Source organism: Channa argus, chromosome 4 (assembly GCF_033026475.1).
Source record: "Channa argus isolate prfri chromosome 4, Channa argus male v1.0, whole genome shotgun sequence".
Classification (NCBI taxonomy): Eukaryota; Metazoa; Chordata; class Actinopteri; order Anabantiformes; family Channidae; genus Channa; species Channa argus.
Window position 1 is genome coordinate 17119805 of NC_090200.1, and position 24613 is coordinate 17144417.

Here is a 24613-nt window from a genome sequence, read left to right on the forward strand (position 1 = left end):
TAAATAAGAAGTAAGAAGGACAGTCACACTGCTGTGAGTTAAATGTGTGCTGTGGTTTGCTGCATGTTTGTCCTCGCTGGACTACTTTTCCTTAGAAGAGGACAAGGGAGTGGTGCAGTCACTGGTTCATCAGTATTCAACTGAGAGAGAGTTGGCGGGAAAGAGAGAGATAGAGAGCAAGAGTGGGAGAGAGAGAGTGAGGTAGCCTAAAAGGAGTAAGACTGTGACAAGTTTAAGAAAAAATGTTAAATAATATGGAAACAATGAGAAGGTGCTTTTTGTGAATGACAGCTGAGTCACAAGAAGGAGTGGAGCAATGGAAGAAGGCTACAGAAAAAAAGGAAACGGAATGAGGGTGGGGGTGCTGTAAATTATAGTGGGAGGAGGAGGGTGGAAAACTCCAAGGCTGACTCAGAGGGATCCCTCTTGTCTTCTCATTTCATCTCGTCCCTCCCTCTCTGCCAGGGCTTGAGGGGTGCTACATGACATTCCTCTTCTTTTACCCCCCCCCGCTTTTATTTTATTTCCATCTCATTCTTTCTTTCTCTCCATCTTCACCAAGCCTCAGGTGGAGACAAAAACAGAACAGGCTACTCAATAGTTAACCTCTGTCTTGGCTTCTTTTTTCTTACTTGCACAAAAATTTGACTAAAGTATTAAAGTTTGTTAAATACACGTACACAAAAGGGATATGTACACAACAAAATAACGATATGACAAAAGAAATGACAAAAAAGCTGTCACATGGTGCACTGACAAAAAAACAAAAAAAATTGTGTACAATGCATTCAACTATGCAAGTGACTGAATAGCTGCAGATTGTTTAGTAGTAAATTAGAGAAAGACTGTCTGCCGGTGAGTTGTAAATCACAAACTTAATCATTCGATTGACCAGTCAACGTGCCACATAATTAAGGATGTTTAAGCGCTGATAAATGAACACACTGTAATAATCTGACCAGTGTACAGTACACACTCCAGCCTCTGCTACATATTACTACGTGACCAAAGTTCTGTTTGCGGACCGAAATTGCATATGGCTACGTGGAAGAGTTGGGTGGATGAGTGGTCATAAGCCTAAATTTAAAGACATAAGAGAAATCTGGGAGAAAATATAATGTATTTCAATTTGATTGTTTTTAAATAATTACATTCTTTGTGCATGTTTAGAGAGACCTCAACAAGAGGGCGTCATAATGCAAAGGCTTTTCAGAATTTATTAAAACCTACTCTACCTAGAACCACTGCCCTGTTCTCACTGTGTTGCACATAAACCATTTTCCTGGCACATTTGTGAGATAGACTGATATGCTTTTGAATCACTATCTGTTGAAGACTTTTCAGTATTAGTCGATGGCTGTTGTTTATGCAGCAGTGTTCCTGTTCATGTTTATTCATTTACTGATAGTTGTTTCTGCTGTGTTTTTAATTAGCATCTTGTGAGAGACTATAACTCAGTAAATTATATGTTTGTTTGCAAGCATCGATGTAATTTGAATGAGAGGGTGCAGTGATCCTGTGAACCAAGGTGCACCATATTTGGAAAACAAACAAAGAAACAAACAAGTAACTTAGAAAATTATAAAATTGTAATATGAAGACAGGTGGCTTATTCTGCAGGGAACAGGTAGGTGCGTGGGCGACACTTTGCACCCTGCTGCTACTCTGATTGGCCCACTACAAGATCAGCTGTGACATGAAAGTCCTTGCCTAAAGCTTCTGAACCTGTCCAGTATGAATCCTGTCCAGTACTCAGACACAAACACACAGAGAGAGTGAGAGCAAGAGAGACAGAGAGAGAGAGAAAGAGAGAGAGAGAGAGAGAGAAAGAGAGAGAGAGAGCTTGGAGCATTATAAATGATGAATAAATGAAATAACAAGCATATAGTGAATACAGTGATGACATTCCTGTCTCCTGAGTAATACAGCACTCACATTCTAAACCCCTAACATACTCTCTCCTTCAAATGTCCCCGTGCACATTCACTAATATCTTTGTTGTACCTAGGGCTTTTGCCTTGCCTATGGTAAATATTCGCCTTAAATCTCCAGCACATGAAATTTTGACATTAGTTGTAATACGTGCTCTTGTGGTGGTAGCTGTAAACTGTTAGCTGTGTTGTTGAGCCTACCATGCAAGTTTCACTTTCTGTCAAGGTAATCCAAGTTTTGAATGGTTATGTTAGATGATTATCTGTTCTGTGTCTGTTTGTGAACTTTGATAGCACATTAAAATAAAAATGACTGAGCTTGAATGTTTACTTCACACTGCAACTTTGGTGTAATGCTGCAGTTTGTTTGTAGTTAGCATGCACATTGCATGAGACAAATTGCACCAAAGTACCAAATCCTGCTGATTGGGTCTTTAAGGTAAAAAGCATCTTACATAACAAATGATTCAAAAAAGTACATTGATAAGATAAATTGATAAAGTTGTACAATTAATCCAAGTGAGATCTCATGCTGTATTAATGAATTAGAAAGAGATGAAACAAATACAAAAACTATTGCAGAATGTTACTTGCAAAAAAACCCAAAATGAAAACAACACAAAAAGCACCAAACCCGCATAGGCATAGTATACTAATAAAAAGATTTATTTATATTCTGCATTTGCATGCAGTGTGCATAGGCGTGATGTAAAACATATCGAAAGACAGAAACCAAGAGACTTTGAAAGAAAGGGCAGAGGGGAAGGTGGAGAGAGAGACATTTCTTCCATATGTTCCTTGGCTATTAAGACAGCTAGTTGCTGAATATTTGAAGAAAGCAGTTTATCTAACTTGTGGGAGACAATTACTTACACTATGCAGCATTAGTACTGTAAATGGCTGAGCTATACCAATGTGTTCTCAGAGATCTTAACAACAGTAATAGCTGCTTTCTGAGCCTGTGTTGAAGCCAGACCATTAAAACCCAATATGTATGTTTGTATTGGTATAGCTAGTCCAGGTATCCTTCACAGCCCATAGCAGTGTTAATATTTTACACACACTGGGTAAGGCCAAATACCATTAATCATGTTTGTGAATGTCTAATCTCAACGTTACTTGCACTGGTTTCATTTTCATGGTTGTCTACAAGATTTATAATGGTGTTTGGAGAATGTGTATTTGGTGTGTGAGTTGTAATACACTGTTACGGAAGCATGCTCTTAAATGTGTCACCTTGTTGAGGTGAAGAATGTCTTGAACGTGCAGTTAATGCTCCCAGGGGGGGAACCAGCATGTTGCTACATACACCTGTTCCTTTGAATGTGTTTCCGATCTGTTTCCTTTGTGTTCCAGTTTGTATCATGTTTCTACTTGTAATTGTGTGTTGAGTTTGAGTGGCTACATGTGTTTGGGTAAAGTTCTGTATGTCCAAGCAAGTGTGTAAAAAGCTTCACTGGGTTATGGTGGCATGTGTCCCTGTTTGTTACTATGGTGACAGTAAATGGCTTTTCATGAAACGTCCATCCGGATGATGAGGCCAGATAAGGTCAGTGGAAAGAAAGAGCCGAAACAAACACAGGGGCAAGGAGAGAAATGAGAAAAGAAAGAGGGTATGGAAGAGTGCTGGGGTTTTGGCCTGGGTGAGCTGTTAAGATGTGTACCAAAGGGATCATCAAACAAATACACACACACAATTGCGACCATGTCCACATACTCACATGTACCCATAGATCTGATAAAGTATTTAATTCCTCCTAAACTGAACTCACTGACATATGAACACACACACACACACACACACACACACACACACACACACACACACACACACACACACACACACAGACGTTCAAACATCCCATGATACCAAGTGCAGGCTAGCTTGTGGTCCAGTGGCACTCAACAAGTGAGGAAGGACAAACAGACCTCATTACCTGAGATTGTGTGCTTGAAGAGCTGGAGGTGGATGGCCCTGCTAAATGGCGGACAGCAGAGCTGTTTGTCTAGACAACAGCTGTCTAAAGACATAGATCTCAGACAACAGACCAATGAGCCGAAAAGTGAAGAGCACGCAACTCTCCGTAATACATAGCATTTGATTCTATCAATAAAAGCAAGCATGCATTTAATACTCGTCAACAACTGTCACACAAGTGGACTATATTTACATTTACATTTAGTCATTTAGCAGACGCTTTTATCCAAAGCGACTTACAAGTGAGGTACAAGGCAGCAAAAATCTAAGTCAAGGAGAAAACAAAAAGTCCTATCAGAAAAGTGTATATATATGTCATGTATCCGGGCTAGTCTAGATGAATATTAAGGATGACAAAGCAGAACTGTCCCACTTAAGTCTCCTGTCCATTTATACATTATCTTCATGATGCAGATTTTTTTTTACATTGCAAACTTTGTGATAACACACTACAACACAATTGTATGCTTTACCGATTTCACTGAATCACTTTGTCATCCTTCTTTGAAAATGTAAAACATCATTTTACCTTCATTTTCATCTTCATCATTGTCATTAGTGTAATCTTCTTCATTGCCATTGCACGGAGTTTCAGCTATAAAGCATTAGATAAAATAATACATTTTCATTATATACATTTAAGTAATGTAAGTATCAATTGTCTACAGTTTATCTAATGTACTATCACTACCACACTACAACATTCACTGTCTTATGCTACTGCTTTAGAATTAATATCTTGTGATTTTTAGAAAGTTCTCACCATAAGGATGGTATTAGTCCAGTGATGAGGAGCTGTTAGTTCCATTTAAAATTAAACCTACAATACTGTAATTGTGCAAAAAGTGAAGGGAATTACACTACTTTCAGAGGCAATGGTTTGCTTCTACTAATTTTTTATAAGAATCCTAACAGGAAGTCACACAGTTGGTTATTGTACACTGCCTAAAGAATGTGATGAGTTATAAAAAACTATAACGGATGAAGGCCATTTTGTCAAATGGGAATTTGAAAGCCCTTTAGCTGCAAGTAAAAACTAAATAAACTGCTTGCTTTAATTAAACATGACAAACTTCCACTTAAATTGGGGTAATATCCAGCAGTGAGCAAAAGCAAACTACTATCTCTATGTCAGGTTAAGCCGTGTATTTTACAGAAGACAGAGTACTATGCTAAGTGTCATTATAAAGCTCTGCTGTAATTACCATGTGAGTCCAGACAGTCATCCTTCACTACAAAAAAACACAAACAAAAACATCTTTAATGATTATCAAGAATCTTAAATTCAAAAGGATTTAACATACTGCATGGGAAACATTCTACACTCTACTGCATGTCTCCCTTTATTGTATTACACATCTCGTCCTGTACAGCATACAATGTTCCCTGCCTCAACAACAATTAGTCCTACCAGCAGGTGAGCTTACAGACAGCTACTGTATACCAGTGCTTACATATGTAAGCATGGATGCTAACACACAGTTGTCTCACATATAAAAAACAGCCACATACACGGAAAAAAACATTAATTAGTAAGATTTACCCAGCCTGATCTCGTCATAAAGATGCTCCGTTGGTATAACTGGTGATTAACAAGGTCGTGAGGACATTAACGGGAAGACAGAAATTAATTATAAGTGACTCTGTATGTGTGTGTGTGTGTGTGCTTAAAGGGTTAGTGGGGTAAAGAGGCTAATTATCTAACTACAGCTGAATCATCAACATGTTTGTAATCTGAAGCAGTATCGGCTGGCTTTAATCAACATCCCTGAAGGTGTAGATACCGTACTTTTAATTTGTCATTTTAATCAGAAGGATGAGATGGGAAAAGATAAAGGAATAAATCCACCTATCTTTTTCCCTCCCTTTCACTTGCCTTAGCTCCTCTTGTCCTTCATTGCAAATGAGCCCTATTAGTATTAGCAACTCATCCATTTATGAATGCAGATTAGATGAAATGCATTATGTATCAAACCAAGGGTTGTCTGTCCCTAAAGGAAGTGGGTTCTCAAGCCTAGGTTCCCTGTACATCAGGAGGCCTGGTCATTCCCTGCTACGACTACATAAAATGCACACTATACATTTGGTAAACAAAACAATCCCTTCACAAAAATCCTGGATTTCCCAGGCAGTTGAAGCTGTTCAACAACCAGTTGACATCAGTGATGTATTTCTCAGTTTATATCCCAAGACTACAGAAGCATAGTGAATGCAACACAGTAATGGTTATGATGGTCAGTGTTGCATAACAAAGCCAGATGGTTTACTTGGCTGAGCCATGATGCTGGCAGCCAAGCGACTGTAAGCTTGTTTCCTGCATGGCCAACATGAAAGAACGGCAATGCACTGTGTGTTCACATTAGTGGCAGGGTTATCGACTCAGCTGCACTGACAAGAGCCAATGACAGCAGATCTATTCAGTAGACGGAGGCATACCTACTGCTGTTGAGTCATCACATTTCAAATAACACTTGTGTCAACAGCAGTATGCATCAGTTTCAGTCAATGCTGTGTCATTCCGTTTTGTTCAGCAAAACATGTCGGAATAGTTTGGTCTGAATTGTTTATCCCATGTTTTCGCAATTCCTCTGCATATGACAACAGTGTTCCAATAACCAGCCACTGTAAAGACACTATAAAGAATATGCCTCAGAGCATACAAGGAGATTGTCTGCTGGTAAAGATGTGTGAGAGAAGCTGGAAGACAGCAAACATCTAGGAAAGGGTGGCAATACTCCAATATGTATACAGGCGGAGAGAAGGGATATCGTCAGTGGGCTTGGACTACTGTTGGCATGTTGTTTGCTGCTGAATGCTTCTAAGAAAGAGGGAGAGAGATAAGAACATAATCTGTATTTCCTGTGCCTCTGTTGGTTTTGAAAGGAACCCGAGAGGTCTCAGCAAAAGAGCGGCTGCTCTTTCTACTTTTTTTCTGAGGACATGAGGGACTGTTTCCATTAAGCTAATGTGGGTTTGATCCATGGTAATGTATGTGAAGTGGTATGATGTAGGGTGTGGGGTCAGTGGGGAGCTGGCTGTCTGTGGACAGGTGATAAGGCGAAGGAGAAAAGCAGTTGTGTATTGCGGGAAAGAACTCTCAGAGAGGAAGAAGGACAATGTGTGTATCCATACCAACAAACACAAGTACACAGGACCTGTTTGAATTTGCATGCCCTCTCCTTGAAGTAATCGCAGATTTATAGTGAGATTGTGCACACATCTCAAGTTTGATTCAAACAGGGCCTAAAAGTAATTTCAACATCATAGGTGTAGGGTTCACACACACAGGTGAATGGGAGAGAGACAGGGTCAGAAGAATATTATTACCTTCTATGTCATTACAGTCATAGTCTTGAGTGAAGCATGGATGGAGACAAAAGCACACACAAACACATGAAAGAAAAGCCACTGCACCTCTGTGTAAAGCAGAAACAGCACATTTAAAAAGTGTATGAAATGACAATTCTCAATGTCAAGTTGGAACAACACTGAAATGATTACATAACTGCTTTGCAGCCAAACCCAGTGAAGTAATGGTATGCTTGATCTTGAGACACAGAAACATCTGCTGTTTTATTCTGTAACAGACACAACTCTGACAGCCCCACCAGTCACATGTAGCCATGAACTTAACAGAAGAGGCTTAACATTGTTACTGGCCATGAAAGATGCTAACATACTTAGAAATACATGATATCATAACAGCCGTCTTGTCAAGAAATAGAAGTTAAAGTACGTAGGTAAGCAAAGTGTGGCGATATAAACTGAAGTAGACAACCTACCTTTGACCCTCTCTCCACGGTTGAGTTGAATCTCTCCTTCCCCCTGTGGTGTGTAGGGCTTGACCACAATGAAGGTACGTCCTGGGACAGCACTGTAGAGTTTCCGTTTGGGCCCACGGGGGCCAGCTAGTGCTGGAGGGATGTGATGAGGGGGGCTTGGGTCTCGCTGCACTGAGCCTGGGCTGTAAACAAACACATATGTTACTGTGGTGATTCCAGGTAGCTGGTAGCTGAAGCCTGTGGTCACAGACATGGTTGTTAGTGGGACAGCAACCTGGTGACTCCCCCTGGCTGTTATAGTGGCCAGGGAGGGGTTCATAAACAAGTACCAGTGCCTGCTGATCAACAGTCAGTGTTCCATGGGAGAGTCATGAGAGGAGAGTAACCTCCTCCCAACCACTCTCTCCCCCTCCTCTTCTTATTCCCTTTCTTCCTTCCTTAATAGCACAGACAATATCCTTCTTGCTCTTTTTTACTCTCTCCTTCTATGTCTCCCCTCTCCCCTGTATCCTAACCGAGGTAGAAGCAGAAATATTTAACGGTAAGAGAAAATGCACTGTTTCTGTCTCTGTGTAGGTCTGTCAGATTGGTCTGGAAGCCCCCCCTTAGTCAAATACATCCTGAGTTAGGGCTCCAGCAGAAGCCCCCTCCCAAGAGGGACAGATATTCCCGGTGTGTCCCCAGTTCCAGCTACTCCAGGGCTGGGTTACAGATCCTGCCTTGTCCTTGGGTCCTGGTTCTCCTGCTGTGGAGGAGAGAGGCTGGGTCTGCTCCCCGACTCCCGCTCCTTCTCCCGGGAGTCCCGCCGCGTCTGCCTCTCCTCTCCCCTCCACCCCTCACACACACACACGCTCGCTCACACACACTCACACACACTCTGGCAGTGCTGCTGCTACTGCTGCTGCTGCGCTCCGTGGCTCCCCTCCCCTTTGACAGATCGCTCACACTCACACACCACAAGCCCTCTATGTGCATTCTAGCCATGCGCACAGGCACATACACAGACAGCCCCCTCCACTCCTAACATTGCACCTCCGCTAGCATGGCATACGCCACTGCCAGCATGTCGCTAACACGTCGCTGACACACACACCAGTTCCAAAACACGATTGATATCTTCCAGCATGTCTGCTTGTGAGTGTGCATGTGCCATGGCTCCCAAGACAGGCAGGTAGAGTATGCATGTGTATGTGTGTGTGAGAGGGTGAGTGTGGGTGCTTGTGTGCAGTGGGGCGGGGGGCAAAAAGCTCCAGCCCATTTGGTTTAATTGTTGCTCCTCCCTCTTCCCCTTTGCCTCAAACTCCCTCCTTCTTTCTCTCTCTCTCTCTCTCTCATTCTTTTCCTTCCATTTCACCTTCTTGTCCTTCTCAACAGTTTCTTGCATCTCCCTCTCTTTCCTTCTCTCTATGGTAGCGAATTCTAATACAGCAGCAGCAGAGCTCCGCCTAGTCTTCATTCATCACTACTTGTCCACTGCTGTGTAAGTTGCATTCAGCATCATTCTGCTGCTTGTGTTGTCAAAGCTTTCTCAGGTATGTTTCAATACATGGATATCAATAGCATATTGAACTGGGATTAACTCGAGTATGTATTTATGTGTGTTATCCATTATACCCATTCATTGTAATAAGCGACTTGATTATGCCCTTTGGGACTTTAATACTATTCTCAGCAACATTTCCTTAAAAGATTCTCTAAAACCCTTTATGCCTGTCTATCTGCCATTCAACCTCTTTCAATCTCTTGCAATTCCTCATCTAGCAATTTGTATCAGTCACTTAATAGCCTTTATTTTTTTCATTTACCTGATTCCACCCTCCTTTGCCCTTTTCCCCTTCCCCCTTCTCCATCCTTCTGTCTACACCCTTCCCCATTTCAAGCCTTGTTTGTCTCTTTCTCTCCCCAACTCCCTATTGCTTTTCTTGCTCTCCCTATCTAACCCAGCTTCTTTCTCTGTCCCTTTCTCCATCGAAACAACGACTAGCTGACGGCTTTCCAATTACCGCAGGGACTGAGGGGCTGGGATGGCTGCCGCATGTTAATGCCTGAGCCCCAGCACTGAACATCAGCAGCACACAGGAGGGATGTGATATGGGTAAGGGGGGTTGTCACTAGGGAGGGAGGTTTGAAGAAGCGAGATAGATGAGGTTATGTCAAACTGATACAGCCAAAATATTAGATCTTTTAAAACAGATATGTTTTAATGACTCAAATCTTCCTTCTAAGCTACACAAAGTTTCCTCCCTGTACTGTATATCGATCAAAATTTTGCTGATCATAATCCTATATAATCTGCTGATTACATAGGGTTCCCATCTGAGTATATTACTATTTGGCAAAAAAGTAAAGCCATTGGGACTAATTTGACTTAATCAAGGGTGGGATGGCTTAAAAAGAGCTGTCTCTACCTCCAGGCGTTTTCACTTTGGCAGCTTGCAATCAAATTTTGAGCATTGTTTTTGTGTAATTGTCTTGTTTGACTTTTCTCCAACACCCGGTCAAATCAACGCACATTGAAAACCAGAGTCTGCCATGCCTGGCTTCGACCAGCAAATGTGGGTGAATATATTTTGTCAGACGAAAACACCTCTTAGTGCTGGAATTTCAACAATATTGAAATAGGAAACGGGCTCTTACATTACTATACAGCAAAGTTTGTTTAGCAAAAGTGTCAAACTTGAGGGAACATTTGCAGGTTTTTCAGTTTTATTGCCCAGTTTAAAACATTTGCTGAAAAAGTACTCAAAAAACAATATGTTACATAAAGTAGTGAAATAGTTTAGATTACTTATATTTAACAAAAATTAACCGTCCCAACACTGTCTTCACATCTATATGCAGTACACACTGCACACACTGACCTCAGGTGCTACCTGGTTGTGAACCTAAGGTTGGGTTGATATACAGTATGTTATCTACAGTGCCAGTGAGGAGGAAAGTGGTGGAGTTTGTTTTTGCTCTCATTTTGTCTTAAATGACAAGATCACCCACATATGCGCAGGAAAAAAATACAAATTCAAACCCAGAATATTCTTGCTGTGAGGTGTCAGTGTTACTGTGTGATTTGATCTTTGTGAAATTAGACCAAATGAGAGCAAAGAGCAAATTCTTACTGCTCATGCACTCAGAGTTGAAATTTAGTTGTTTGACTGTGGGTTGGTATATTAATGAACCAGCTACAGTCGCATGGCTTGGATAGTATGTAGAATGTCTGTCTTTATTTTTGGCAGAAGGGCAAATGTCTAGAGATTGTTAAATATTTTGAAGAAGCTTCCCTCGTTCAATTTATTTAACACAATTAACACAACTCACAATTTACATATGCAATTCAGTGCCACATTTACACATATTTTTTTCTTGCTTATTTGGTTCCTATGTATCTATTCCTCTTTCCTTCTCTTTCACTTCGCCTCATTAAGAGTGGCTTCTACAAGATACAGATGTAGAAGACATCTATTACATGCACACACAAATACACACATACACACTCAAAAGACAAAGTTCTAAAGCAGTCCATTACAAAAGCTCTACTGTTTCCTAGGACACCAGCCTAGCCTCTGTAACGATGGCAACTGTCAATAAAAGAAAAGAAAGTATAACCAACAAATGCACTAGAGTAAGTCAATAAAACTAACATGGATTTCTATAACAATCAACATGTCATTGATCATTTGTCTTTAAACACTTATTATTTAAACACTTAATTATTTTACATACCTTGTACACACAGACATACTATACAGTATAGCTGCTATATGTGGCGGCAGTAATTGAGCTTACATAGACAAATATATATGCTCATATAAACAAGTATATTAACCTAAATAAATATGAAGCACTGTACTGTTTGTTGGCGTTTAAATTTTTGTTACAATTACAATATTTATATAAATTAATATTACCAAGTCAGCTGTCACATGCTTGATTTAGGGTCAATAAGCCCAATAAAGAGAAGCTTAACATTTGAACAGCTTGGTACTTTATCTAGTTGCCTCAGTTCGTGTCAAAATGTATGAAATGCCTACATAACTCTAAAGATGCAATAGCAAATGTCATTAAATGCCATTTTCACAGACGCTATCAAACTATGCAGGTTTAGTGTAGCATTTTCTCACATGACCGCCTTGCCTTTTCAGGTAAATGGCTTTTTCCTCAAATAGTCCAGCTTACTAAGGTGAGATGAGCCCATTATAAACAGCCATAATCAGCATCACACTTTGCATCCTAATGATCATTGGTCTGCCCTTGCTTTGCTACACTTGAATGAATACGTGCTCTTTTTTTTTTTCTTGCACAGTGTAGGAGTCTTTAGGACTATGAAAGACAAAGCAGAATGCGAACATTGGACAAGAGAAATTAAGATGCTGAGCTCAAATTATGTTTGCACATACAGTAAACAACTATGCAGTACTTTACAGTACTTTTACCATTAAGCAAATTCAGAAGAAAGGGTAAATTGGTATTATTATTTCATCGGTCTAAACTTTCAATCGTTGAAAGGTGAGGAGCCTTGGATAAATTACTTAGTAATGACTTTTATAACTTTTATAACTATAGTTTGGCATCCTTTTAGCGCACTATTCACTTACATTCAAATATCCGCTCCACATTTATGTGTGTGTACATTTGTCCTGATTTGCAGTATCACAAACAAAATTTGTATGACGTAAAGGAAATTTTTTAATGACCAAACTAGCATGTACAGCGTGTTCATTTTTGGCAGCAGGGTAAATGACTAGATTGTTAAAAATGTGTTTGAAGTGCTTCCAGCTGCAAAAGGCTCAAAGTATTTAAAGTCCCGATGGGCGTGTGTGTGTATGTGTGTGTGTTTAGGGAATATGAAAAAAACAGAACCTTGCTCTGAACCACTCAGTCACTGAATACAGCTAGAAGTAATATGAAATCATAAACAATTCACTCATTTAACTTAAATTAGGCATTTAATTATCTTGTGGTCCCCTCCTATGGTTATGAGCTATGGAAATTGACAGAAAGAATAATATCAAAGGTACAAAAAGGAAGACAAATTCCCTCCAGGCTTTCTTGGTTAATCCAAAGTGACGGTAAAATGGATAGATAGATATGCAGAAGGAGCTAAGAGTAATATCTGGGCAGGTCACAAACATACTGGAGAGATTACCTATCAAATTTAGCCTGGGAATGCCTTGGATTCCCTCAGGAAGAACTTGAAGTCATGAATGGAAAAAGGATTGCAGGGCTACCATGGTTATCAAACTGCTACAATGAGTCAGACCTGTCACAGTTTTGTGTCTGTAAATACTGACCATCACCATATGTGTTGGAGGTGTGCTAGATGTAAACTGCGATCACCACAGTTATAGTGCGACATTTATACTCATCACAGACAAGTCTGTAATGGCAATATTTGTGCTAAATAATTCCTTTATACTGTGTTCCTGCTTGCAAGAATGACTGTACACCATACAACTAATATAAAAGAACCTCCCCAATATTTGATGCAATGGTTTTCATTCATTTCTGCTTAAAAATATCATAAATATAAACACACACTTACATTCACTTCAATTGTAATTCTTCTGGGCTGAAATGTAAGAATTAATCAATTATTTAATCATTAAACCAACCAACCAACAAACCAAACAATTACCCAAACAATCTTGTTTTCCTCTAAGAAGGCTAAATTTGGTTTGCAATGTGAACAAAAAGTGAAACAAACAAACACCATGCACACCACACACAGCACAGCAGATCATACAATAGATAGCACCCCAAAGTCAACAAAAAAGGATTTAGAATCCTAAAATGCTGAATTGGAAGTAACTGAAAATCTAACGGGTGATCTGAACAAGCCAAAATAGCCTCAGCCATATTGAAAATGTCAAAAGTGAAATGTCCTAATATCCCAAGACATTTTAACTTCCTGATAATGATTACAATTGACTACAGATGGTAGCTTCTAGAAAGGTTTGTTTGGCAGCACTCATTTGACTGACCAGCTCATATGTAATAGGTAGTTCAAAGGAGGTTAGGAAAGATCTGAGAAAGAGCTTAGCAGACTTAGACAAGTAAGTAATGTCTCATGAGGCATTTTCTAAACGGAAATGTATCAGGTGCTTCAGGCTCAATGAGACTGAAGATGTCAGACTGGGGTAGCACTGGGTTTCGTTGTGTTAAGTATCTTACTCTCGGTGAAAACGTTTGCAGCATCCACATAAATGTCGATCTCACTTATAACAAGCTAGTATATTTCCACAGCCAATCTGACATAACGTAACTCTAGTTGTGGAACAGTGTGAGCAGGCCGTGGGGCTAGTTTTGATAAATCTATCATAGCCTTGACACTGTAAACTGCAAATAACTTTCAGGTAGGCAACAGCTCCGATTGCTACTTCTCTGAGCAGAAGACTGAGACAATGTAACATAGCATCTTGCTATCTGGATATGCTGGAGATCATTCAAAGACCTTTTCCACCTATTCAATTCCTCCCCCTTTTTAGAAGGAAGTGGTACCTCCAAGTCATTGCTCTCAGTTGAGAGTTTGAGGAGTAGGGCCCTTGCTTTCATAGTTATAGGAGCCACAATTCCTAGAGGGCCATACACATCATTTACAGTGGACAAAACACCTCTCCTGGTGTATGGCCTTTCTTTTTGGGACACTTGGATTGTGAAACTGTCTATTTCCATGTTCCACAGGACTCATAGACTGTGCTGTAGGGGGAGATCATCTAATCTAAGGTCCAAATCTTTCAAATCCTTGGCCCACTCATCAGCTGGAAAAGCTTCCATTACCTTGTGGCTGTTGGATGCTATTTTGTGTAGTTTCAGGTTAAACTCTGCTAACATATTTTTGAGCTTTCTTGAAGATGCAAGTGCATCATCAACATAAAAATGTGATGAACTGCTTGGCATCAAAGGTGTGATCTCTCTCACCTTGTACTAGAAACCAATAAAAATGTGTTGAATTCAGCTGTGAATGCTACAGGCTCTTTTCTGAAGCGCAGGAGAACTGCTAAAAGTGTGTTGCTTAAATCAAGGCCACTAAGCAGTACTTTGTTTAAAGAGACTCTATATTCTTCACTTAAATAAAATACCACTCTCAAATGATCAGGTTTCTGGGGGTGGTATACACCGAATGATGGTGAGTACCAGTGTTCTTTATGTTTTTCCAGGGGAGGTGCAAGTTCTGCAAGCTCTGCATTGTCAAACGTTTACTACATGAACTCAGTGTACTGTCTCTTCATTTCAGGTTTCTTGTCAAGTGTTTTCCTATGAGAACTAAGACAATTGATTGCTTGCTCTTTGTTACTTGGAAGGGTACTGTCTGGGGAAGCAAAATGGTAATGGTGCCACCCAGCTGTTTGCTTGATCTTGATTACTGTCAAGAAAGGTGTGATCAGCTACTGACAGGCTTGTCATCATTCCTTGTTTTGTCAAACACTGTATATCCCAGTGTGTCCGTACACCCACTAATACACTTACATTCTAAGTACACAAGGCTGGAGAACAACTTATATGTAACGATAGTATTAAATGTCTCCTTCACCTGAATTTAGTTTGAGTATGCACTGAGTAAAGATGTACCACCAGCACATGCATTTTTAGGACACTGAAACTTGATGGCCTACGTGTTGTTCCCAGGCATGCATCACCCACAGTGACCCACCCCAAATTTAGCCTTTGTGCGTAAGGAGCACTGTTGGGTGCATTTATATGCTCCCTCACTTTGTGCACTCGAAGGATATCTCTACCCAAGAGCAGGAGGATGGGAGTGTTTCGATCCACTGTGGTTATCCTGTCTGTAAATCGCTGTAAGTGTGGCTGCTGACGTGCCACCTCAAGAGATGAGATCTCTCTCCGGTTGTCAGAAATCATGTCACACTCATTTAAGTTTGGAAGTGGAAGTTTTATTTCGCTATCTACTTACTCAATCATAAGGTTTGTAGCCCTTTTGCCTACAGTTTTGGTTATACCTGAGCAGGTTTTACATGTGTATGGGTCTGCTGCTGTTGTAATGTTGAAAAGATAAAAAAAACTGAGATTTGACATGTGACTTGTTACTCTGATCATCCAGCACTGCATACATTTTCTAGCTTTTTCTCTTTTTCCAGCAGGATATTCTATCACCGGGCTGATTTTGGAGCAGGAGTACTGCATATTTGCAGTACAGTTTTGTAATGACAGCACATCATTGTAAGTAACCAATTAACCTCAGATAAATTTACTTTGTTCCAAGTTCTAAGTGTTACCATGTTATCACCCAGTACTGAGTCTTCAACTGACCCACATTTTAATCCACTTTGGTGAGTTTTGTTTTTTGTTTTTTCTGTTCTTGTCTTTATAAGCCACTTTGACCTATATTTTCTCTCTCTACTATGCCCATCTAAACTTCTTTTAGTCCGTTGCGGCACCATAAAAAAGCCTTACGAAGCGTTGATTACACATTGAGACCCAGACTACTAGGCTAATGCTGGCTATGGTACTGTAAACCTTTGCATTCTAGCTACAGTCAATCTACAATCAACTCCTACCTCTCTCCACAGTCTGCATGCAGGACATGTTGATTTTATAGCAGGGGGGAAAGAGATGGGTGAGGGACGTTGGGATAGGGTGGGGTGAGGTGATGGTGGTTGATTGGTGACGAACAGGTCTCCTGCTACCAGACCAGCCCAATAGCAAAAATTAATTGCAGTGGCGAGTAGAGAGCAGTCACTGTGTATATAACAAAAAATGTAGAATTCAATTATTTTGCACTAAAATGTCAAGATTTGGCCCGGAATCAATCGACGCCACCACTAAATACCATAAGCATTTGTTTTTAGCTAAAAAAAAGCATTTTAGGGGTTTAGTTACCGTTCTATTCTATTTATGTAGTTTGTTCAATACCAACTTAAATGTAAAGTCCAATAGCATTTGGAATAACATTATCCTTACCTCTTACTCCCCTCAAAAAGGTTTAAATACCACATTACATTGATAATGTGGTATTTACACTGTGTTTTACCCAATAGAAGTTGCTCTCTCCCCCCGAAATGTATGTGTGCTGAAAAACTTTGTTTTTGCTAGGGCCTGGTCGAGCCATTGAACCCTGGCAGCATTGCACACATCCAAGGAGAAGAAAGTGACAGTGAGTTCCACAGGAACTTGCTGGAATCTGCTATTGGGCAGGCTGTTGACTGGCCAAGCTAATTTCACACTCCCCTGGTACTCATAATGCCTCTAGAGTTACCATGGGCATAAACAGAAGGTCAGAGAGAGAAACAGCGAGAGGGAGGGAGAAACATTAGAGAGAAAACATTCAAGGACTGCATCAGTCTCACCTGAGTGCAGGTTCAGACCATGGAGACCAGCTGCTCATTTTCTGTTTTTTATACATTCACCTCACTTCAATGTTTGATGTAAAGGTAATGCACATTGAAGAAAAGTCTCAATTACCTGTGTACAAAGGACATTTAGGCCAGGACACAGCAGCCATACTAAACCTGCCTTTGTCCTTTTGTCCTTTACTATTGTATATGTCACTTCTATGCTTTACCTTTGTTCACATTCTAGTCAGCCTTTTCCAAAATGAGCACTTACAAAGCAAAATATGTGTATCTCTGACAGTAAACAGTAATGCTGATATATTGCCAGATACAGCAGAGAAATATGCACTTACTGTAATTCGGTATCATAAAAATACACTGTGCTTGATAGAAAGAGGAGGCTAGTTTAAAACTGCAGTGTGAATTTATTAAAGAAACAAATTTGCTTCATATAAATTTAATTTTGATCTAAACTTCAGAGTTTTAGTTGCTATGCTGTGATATGTGCATGTTACATGATGTAATAAAGGATGTTGACTTCTCTCTAGCTGCAAACCATGGATTAATGAGTCTTTGATGAATGAAGTGAAGTGACAGAAAAATATTAAAGGAGAGGGTGGGGTATGGCTGGAGCCGTGTCTGTAATGCAATTCCCCCGTCAGACATCACTATTTCACACAAACACACACAGTTTGTGACATCCAGGAATCATATTAGTTGTGTGGTGTACGCAGGTGATCTTGCTGAAATATGGTCATAATAAAAAGCTTAACAATCCAAGTCTCAGTAAATCACTTTTTGCTCCAAGATGTGATAATGGCCCCAGTTTACAGAGCATTTCATCCAAAGTTTCAGTGTGAAAAGGGTGAGGATTTGCTCCAGCAACCAGTGACAAACCTGCAACTGTGGATTTATGTATCTATCTTAAATTACTCCAAATTGAGAATGTATTCACTGTCTCTCGATCTCTATCATACAAAGTGACATACAGATGAACTCAAAACTTGACAGTCTTCAACACACAGGCCACAGAACAGCTACATGCAATTATAGCTTACCTCTTAGAGATCAGTGTTTTAAACTGCCACTATAAACCTAATCCCAATAAATTTTGTATCCAATTCAAACTTTATTCTTTGTATAGTAGACTTTTCTGGCCCAGTTTCAAATAGAGTTTTGACATCAAAACAACCTACACTCATGTCTGGGATTGGTCTATGAATAAATAAACAAAAATTTGCACTGACTGATGTTAAGTCATGTTTATCACCAATGGCAGATGGTGGCAGATGAACAAGATGCGGAAAGATTGCTGGTGACTAACAAGTGACTCAAACACATTGGAGATTTTTGAAATTAAGCTTAAATAATAAAGCAGGTGGATAATCACAAGGCCGATCACAGATTATCTACTTAAAGTGACTAGTTGCAAAGCCTGAAAAGTGTAAGGCATGAATTAGGAGCAGGTGGAAATAGATTAGCTTTATCATAAAGCTCTTTAAAGCTTGTTTAATTGAGTAATCACTGGAAATAAAATATAACTGAGCTGTGGTCTAAGCAAATCTTACAGACCTGAGTCTTCCACGAGGGCCGTATCCATGAGGGTAGCCGTGGCTGTGGGATCTCCTGGGAACCGGCTTGTCATCTTCGTGCATGTGATGTACCGATGGTGAGCGGGAATGTGACGACCTAGAGCTGCCAGTACTCTGAAGACTGCTGTCAGGCATCTCACCATGACGGCTCTGACATGAGTAGAAAAAGAGAAGTATTACATATCAAGTGATTGGTAATATATGTATAACATCACATTTTGTGTGTAACATATGGACTGAAAACACAAACCACACCACAACCTCAATGTGATTATTTATTATTCTTGTTTACCTACAATTTCAAACACAAACAGACACACACACACACACACACACACACACACACACAGTCCATTAGTTTCATCTTACCTCTCCAAGGCTGCTGTGCTGCTGCCCAAAAGCTGGCAGACTGCGCAGTGATGGGACAGGGGAGTGACCCTGACGACCACGGATTTCTCGGGCAGTCTGACCATGAATGTGATCGTGGTCCCCGTTCAGGTTGTTGTCACTCGCAGAGCGGAGCAAAGAACGTGGCGAGGGCAGAGGGCCAGTCACACGTCGACGATTCGTGTAGGAAGGGGTCTCCCTGAAAGGCACTGAGAAGAAAAAAGACACAGCACCTCTTAACAGACACCATATCTGAAAAAAGCAGTGTGATATGAGCATATTTTGATGCAGAAATATTTACAGCAATTGGCATTGTGAAACCATATTACTGCTTTGTTGGTCACATCAATAACCATATTGTATTCTGACAATTGAGGAATGAAGAACCAAAACAGAGTAGGAAAAACTTTTTTGAAGTTCTGAAAACTGCATTTTTATTGTGAATTTCATTGCCTCATCAAACACACAATTACATTTCCAGGATGTATAGGATATAGAGTATAATGATGGGGTGGTAAAATTATATAGCTAAGAAGACATTACATTCACCCATTCAGAATTACACCCATCTTATTTCTCTATGTAAAAGTGGGGTATTCCATTGTGTCGTCACTAGATGGCAGAGTTTCCCTGTATGTTCATGGGAGGCAAACACCTCAACTCCATGGGGATCCAATAACCCCTGAATCATTCTCCACATCTCGTTTCTTTCTTACTGCACACCTCTGTATTTATCCTGTAATCACTTTCCTTAAGCTTCCCCGCTCTCAACACAGCCATTCCTCAGTTTCATGTCTCCCTAACATTATTGACATTTAAACCTACTAAACAGTGAAGGAGGCTGGTGATATATACCTGATGCTGTCAACTTACCAACATCTGATGTTTTGTGGACCTTTATGATTTCAGCCAGATCAAAATTTCCAGCTATGATAGCCACCTGGAGATGTGGAAAAGAGATGAGTACATGTAAGAAAAAAGGCAAATATGCTGAGTGACAGAAAATTTACAGTGGCGAGATATTATTCTGTGCAAAAAGGAAGAAGTAACAACTCAAACACAAGTCAAAACATTAAATTTGACCCTGAATTCTCTTCCACTCCTCTAATAAATTTTTTAAACTTTTGGTTTATTTATTTTAGCAGATGTGTGAAATCTCTATGTGTGGCAATAATCTTGGGCACTGTGTGGACAAGTCTGCCTTTTATAATAACAAATTAACTTTGATCAGCACAGGAAATCTTTGTCAGTGTCAATTTCACACAGACTTCATCAACCACAAAGGCTTCAATTCAGACAGAGACTACAATGTTTAGCCAGCGGGGGCGGAATCAATTATGTTGTTTAAGTTTCTAATATTCAACATATTCATTTTAGCAACATTAAACTTGGTAATCCAAGTTATTCCACCCATTCAGAGGGAAACTATGATTAAACACACAGCAAAACAGAGTTGTTTGATGCAGCATATACCTGAAAGGCAGTCTGGCTGTTGTAATTCTTTATCTCTTTATTGGCCCCCCGGAAGAGCAGAACTCGTGCACAGCTATCCTGAATCACAGAGAGATTTATGCATTTGGTTATGAGTTGCAAATATTATTGTATTTGATTTTACCATGTGCAACATACACAAAAGCAAATACACATATTTAACAATGATTGCACACACATACATGACTTCAAATTGCCTTCCATTAATTTTCTGTAGACCTACCCTACATGTAACCACTATTTGCCCAATCCTAACCCCTGTCTTTAACCTAAATCTAACCTTACTTTAAAAGGCTGTCACAAATTCAATGACTTCCCTGTTAGGGACCACCATGTGAGTGTGTAAACAGATTTAGGACATTACAATGTGACACACACACACCCACCCACACACGCACGCACACAATCTATTAGTTCATTCTTATCTACTTACACACACACATATATTTATTGTAAAATATAGCAATGAAATAACTTTCTTGCATGCATGCAAGTAACATTCCAATAAGTCCCCATTAGATGTTTTACTCATATAACAAAGTCCTAGTTTCCTCTGTATGGGGATGTTTTTTTTTCAAATAGCAAAAGACATTCATTTACAATATATTTTTATGTGTAAATGAGAACAAGCCCCTCTGGCAAAAAAGGCCCAATCCCTCTAACATATTGGCATATCAATATGTGTCAGGTCGATATGTAATTTAACACTGAAGGCAGAATTCAAAAGACTAGCCTTGTGCTACAATCAGAACAATGACTTTGGTGACTTTGGTCACACATTCAGAAACACACGCACAGATTGATTAAACGTGGTTCAATTAATAATTGCCATGTGTTTTTATTCATCAAGCCAAGTATATGTGACAGACCAGACAGACCACTGTAAAAAGCTAATATTGTACTGATGCAGTGGGCCATCATCTTCTGGTAAAATAGATAGATGGCACTCTGCCCATATGAGTGCTGTGTCTGGCTGCTCTAAGCAGGATTTATCATGATCCTGTTGTCAAGTGGGACACAGGAAACCTGCATAAATCTACAGAACCTATGTAAACATAAATGCTGATATAGTGCAGGCATTTGGAAATGAAGCATGTGGTACTGTATGACCAATGGATGAGTACTGGCTACTAATAGGCTATAAAACCACTCAAATTCCAAAACACCTAATAACCCATATAGTAAATGCCTATGGCTGTTAGCTTAGCTAATAACCCACACACACACACACACACACACATATATATATATATGCATAGTCATATGCACACACACATAATCACCAATGAACAGACAAATACCTTTTAGTTTGAACAGTCACAATCAGCATGGAGTTTAAAATAAAATGTTAAGAGCTTACTCTGCTGGACCTTGTATGTTTTATTCAGATATTTCAAAAATGCAGGTGCAAATAAAATTACAAGAAAAATGTGTTCAATTATTTACTTTTCAAGATAAGAACCAGGACTAGGAAAATATACCAAGGCTGAAAACACATGTCAGAGTAATGTGTAGTAAAATGATACATGGTACAAGTCCACATCTGTTTTGAGATCAGTAATTGGAAAATGGAAAAAGAAAAGGAAGTTTGTCTTACAATAAAAGCTTTGTGTCATGGAATGTAAACCATGGATACATAAAGGAAATACTAATGCTAGTTCCCAGGAGATGTCACCACACTTGGCATAATAATAAAAGCAAAATAATAAAAGCAAAAAATTTTTTTTTCATTTTTCATTTTTGGCATCTTTTTGAAATTGAGTTTTTCCATTTTCCAATTTCCGATCTTAAAACAGAAATGGACTAAATGGAAGGTGCACTGAATTAAAGCATGCTTCCGTAGTTGTAACAATAACCTTCCTTTTTAAAGCATACCATTTACTGCAATCTATTAAGCTATTTTTTTAACCAATCTTATTTAAACCAAAGATCATGTTAGAAAAAAATACCATTTACTCTCTGTCTAAATACTATAGTCACCGTGTTTCATACAAAGACTGTGGTACACTTCAGTGTCTCCACTAACATGCACGTTACCTTCTTGAATCGTCAAGTAAAACAAGGTTTGAGAACCTCAATAGTCGGATTTGTGCAATTTAGTGACTTTTTATATTCATTCGAACAGAGCCATGCACTTACATGGAGCCCAATTAGAGTGTCGGCCATCTGTCTTGATCTACTCTCTAAGGCTTCCTATAGGAATTCTGCTCTGTGTGTGTCTTGTGCCACCTCTCTTTAATTTCACTAATCAGTGCTGTCTCCACTAACCATTACTATCTACTGATCTTTGTTGCTTTACTACAACTTTCCTGATAATTCTACCAGGCTATTTCTTTCTGTGATTGTAAATAATCATCCGAGCCAGTCCTATTTGGAGCTTGCTGGAACCCTGCTGGGATGCACTGTTTCTGGCATTAATCAGCTCAACCTGGTGTTCAGCCTATAGAGGCAGGATAACAGCCATCCACATCAGTGGTAGCTGACAAGCTGAGGAAAGGTCTATTACTAGAACATAGACTTAATATAAATTGTACAATAAAGGTTTTACAAATAAATTCAAAACTATTCCTGTATTGTGTATTTGATTGTACCTTTGGTTCCAAACACAAACCCTAGGACCAGGGTTTGGACCCTCCAGTGAAACGTAACCCTCTTCTACTTCCATAAACCTTCTTTGCTCACCACCTGCATCTGCCTCTGCTGCCCCAGAGACACAGGTTCATCTGCTTTTCTTCCTTGGACCACTTTTGGTCCTGACCATAACAGACCAAAAACATCCCACAAGAGCTGCAGTTTTGAATTTGCTCTGACCCAGTTATCCAGCAAAGCCAGTCCCCTGTCAAAGTCATTCAATTCCTTTTTGCTTGCCCATGTTTACTGCTTCAGACACATCAACTTCCAGTATCACCAATGTCTAAACAATTATCACATATCTGGTCCATTATCACAACAGGCAACAAATACAAAGGAAGAGTGAATGACCAAGCAAAGGATAATTCAGTTTCAGACTGCCAGTTCTCTACATTAGGGTATGTACTGTATAGGGGCACACACACATAGAGGCAAAGCATGAAGACTGCAAATTAGAAGACCCTTTTAGGTCCCAGCATTGCATAAGGGTCCTTGAACAACAAATTAAATCCCAGCCAAGTTGAATCCTGCAGCACAATGACTGTTCCTACAACTCTTAACTAGACAGGCAAAAAGCAAAAATCACTCATGCTTACACTTAATTATACACTTACACATTTACATAATGCGCGCACACAAATGCTGATATTCACATACAGTGGTGCTTGAAAAGGGTGTGAACACTAGAATTGTATTTATTTATGCATAAACAAGATCCAAAACCTGATCAGATCAGTACTAACACTAGATCAAATCAAAAAATGTACACTAAATGTATGTTAATGTTAATTAATGTAATCTACGTTTTGTGAAAAATGATCCAATTTTAATGGGATGGATGAGTTTGGGAGCACCTGTCTTATTTAAAGGAGAAAACAAGTAGATTTTAAACACCATAGAGGTTTTTGATGTTCACCAGGTCGGAAAGGGTTCCAAAATATTGTCCAAAATATTTACACTCAACTAGTTGCCTGCCAAGCAGGTCATGTTCAAAAGAAGAGCATCTATAACCATTGTTACCAATATAATTTAATATCTTTCAGAGAACAAGGTGAAATGGGGAGGTGAAAAAAAACAACAACACCGTAGTACCATCTTGGAAACTAAAAGCTTGTTTTACAATGGCTCAACATGAACTAAAAAAGGTCTTCTAGTCTTAATTGTATTGTGGTTTTTGGGTTTTACAGACTAAAATAAAATCACTCCACAATATAATTAAAGCAAGAACTTGTTCCATTTAAGTTAAAGGAATGTGGTGCAATCTACATTTCCTCAGTAAACAGTTCAGTTTACTTTAGTTTAAGTACTATAACAGCAGAAATATCAGTTTGACTTTAAAAAAGATCATATTTGTATTATCCGCAGATTTCTAACCCACTTTCAACTTTAACCTGTTTCTGTGCCTACGTCTGTAGAGCTGGAAGGTGAGGAATCAAGAGCATAACAAATGGTTATACCAGCTAGAGTAGATCGGACATTAGGATTGATTAATTAGCTGGCATGTTATGAAACAGTTTTTTTCTACCAAAATCTCCTT

At 39.4% G+C, this 24613-nt stretch overlaps 1 protein-coding gene across 8 annotated transcripts in view; it reads right to left on the reverse strand.

Annotated features, from left to right (window-relative positions):
* shank3a (SH3 and multiple ankyrin repeat domains 3a) overlaps positions 1–24613 on the reverse strand; it is a 209372-nt gene that overhangs the window by 54782 nt on the left and 129977 nt on the right. For 7 of the 8 annotated variants that reach the window (XM_067500254.1, XM_067500259.1, XM_067500257.1 and 4 more), the window contains 8 exons: positions 20428–20505; positions 19828–19894; positions 18937–19163; positions 18548–18717; positions 7692–7873; positions 7237–7260; positions 5115–5141; positions 4439–4504 (listed from right to left, as the gene is read on the reverse strand). In XM_067500254.1, the coding sequence (XP_067356355.1) occupies positions 4439–4504; positions 5115–5141; positions 7237–7260; positions 7692–7873; positions 18548–18717; positions 18937–19163; positions 19828–19894; positions 20428–20505 (841 nt within the window). The remainder of the gene's footprint in view (positions 1–4438; positions 4505–5114; positions 5142–7236; positions 7261–7691; positions 7874–18547; positions 18718–18936; positions 19164–19827; positions 19895–20427; positions 20506–24613) is intronic. The other variant, XM_067500258.1, reaches the window with a different exon arrangement.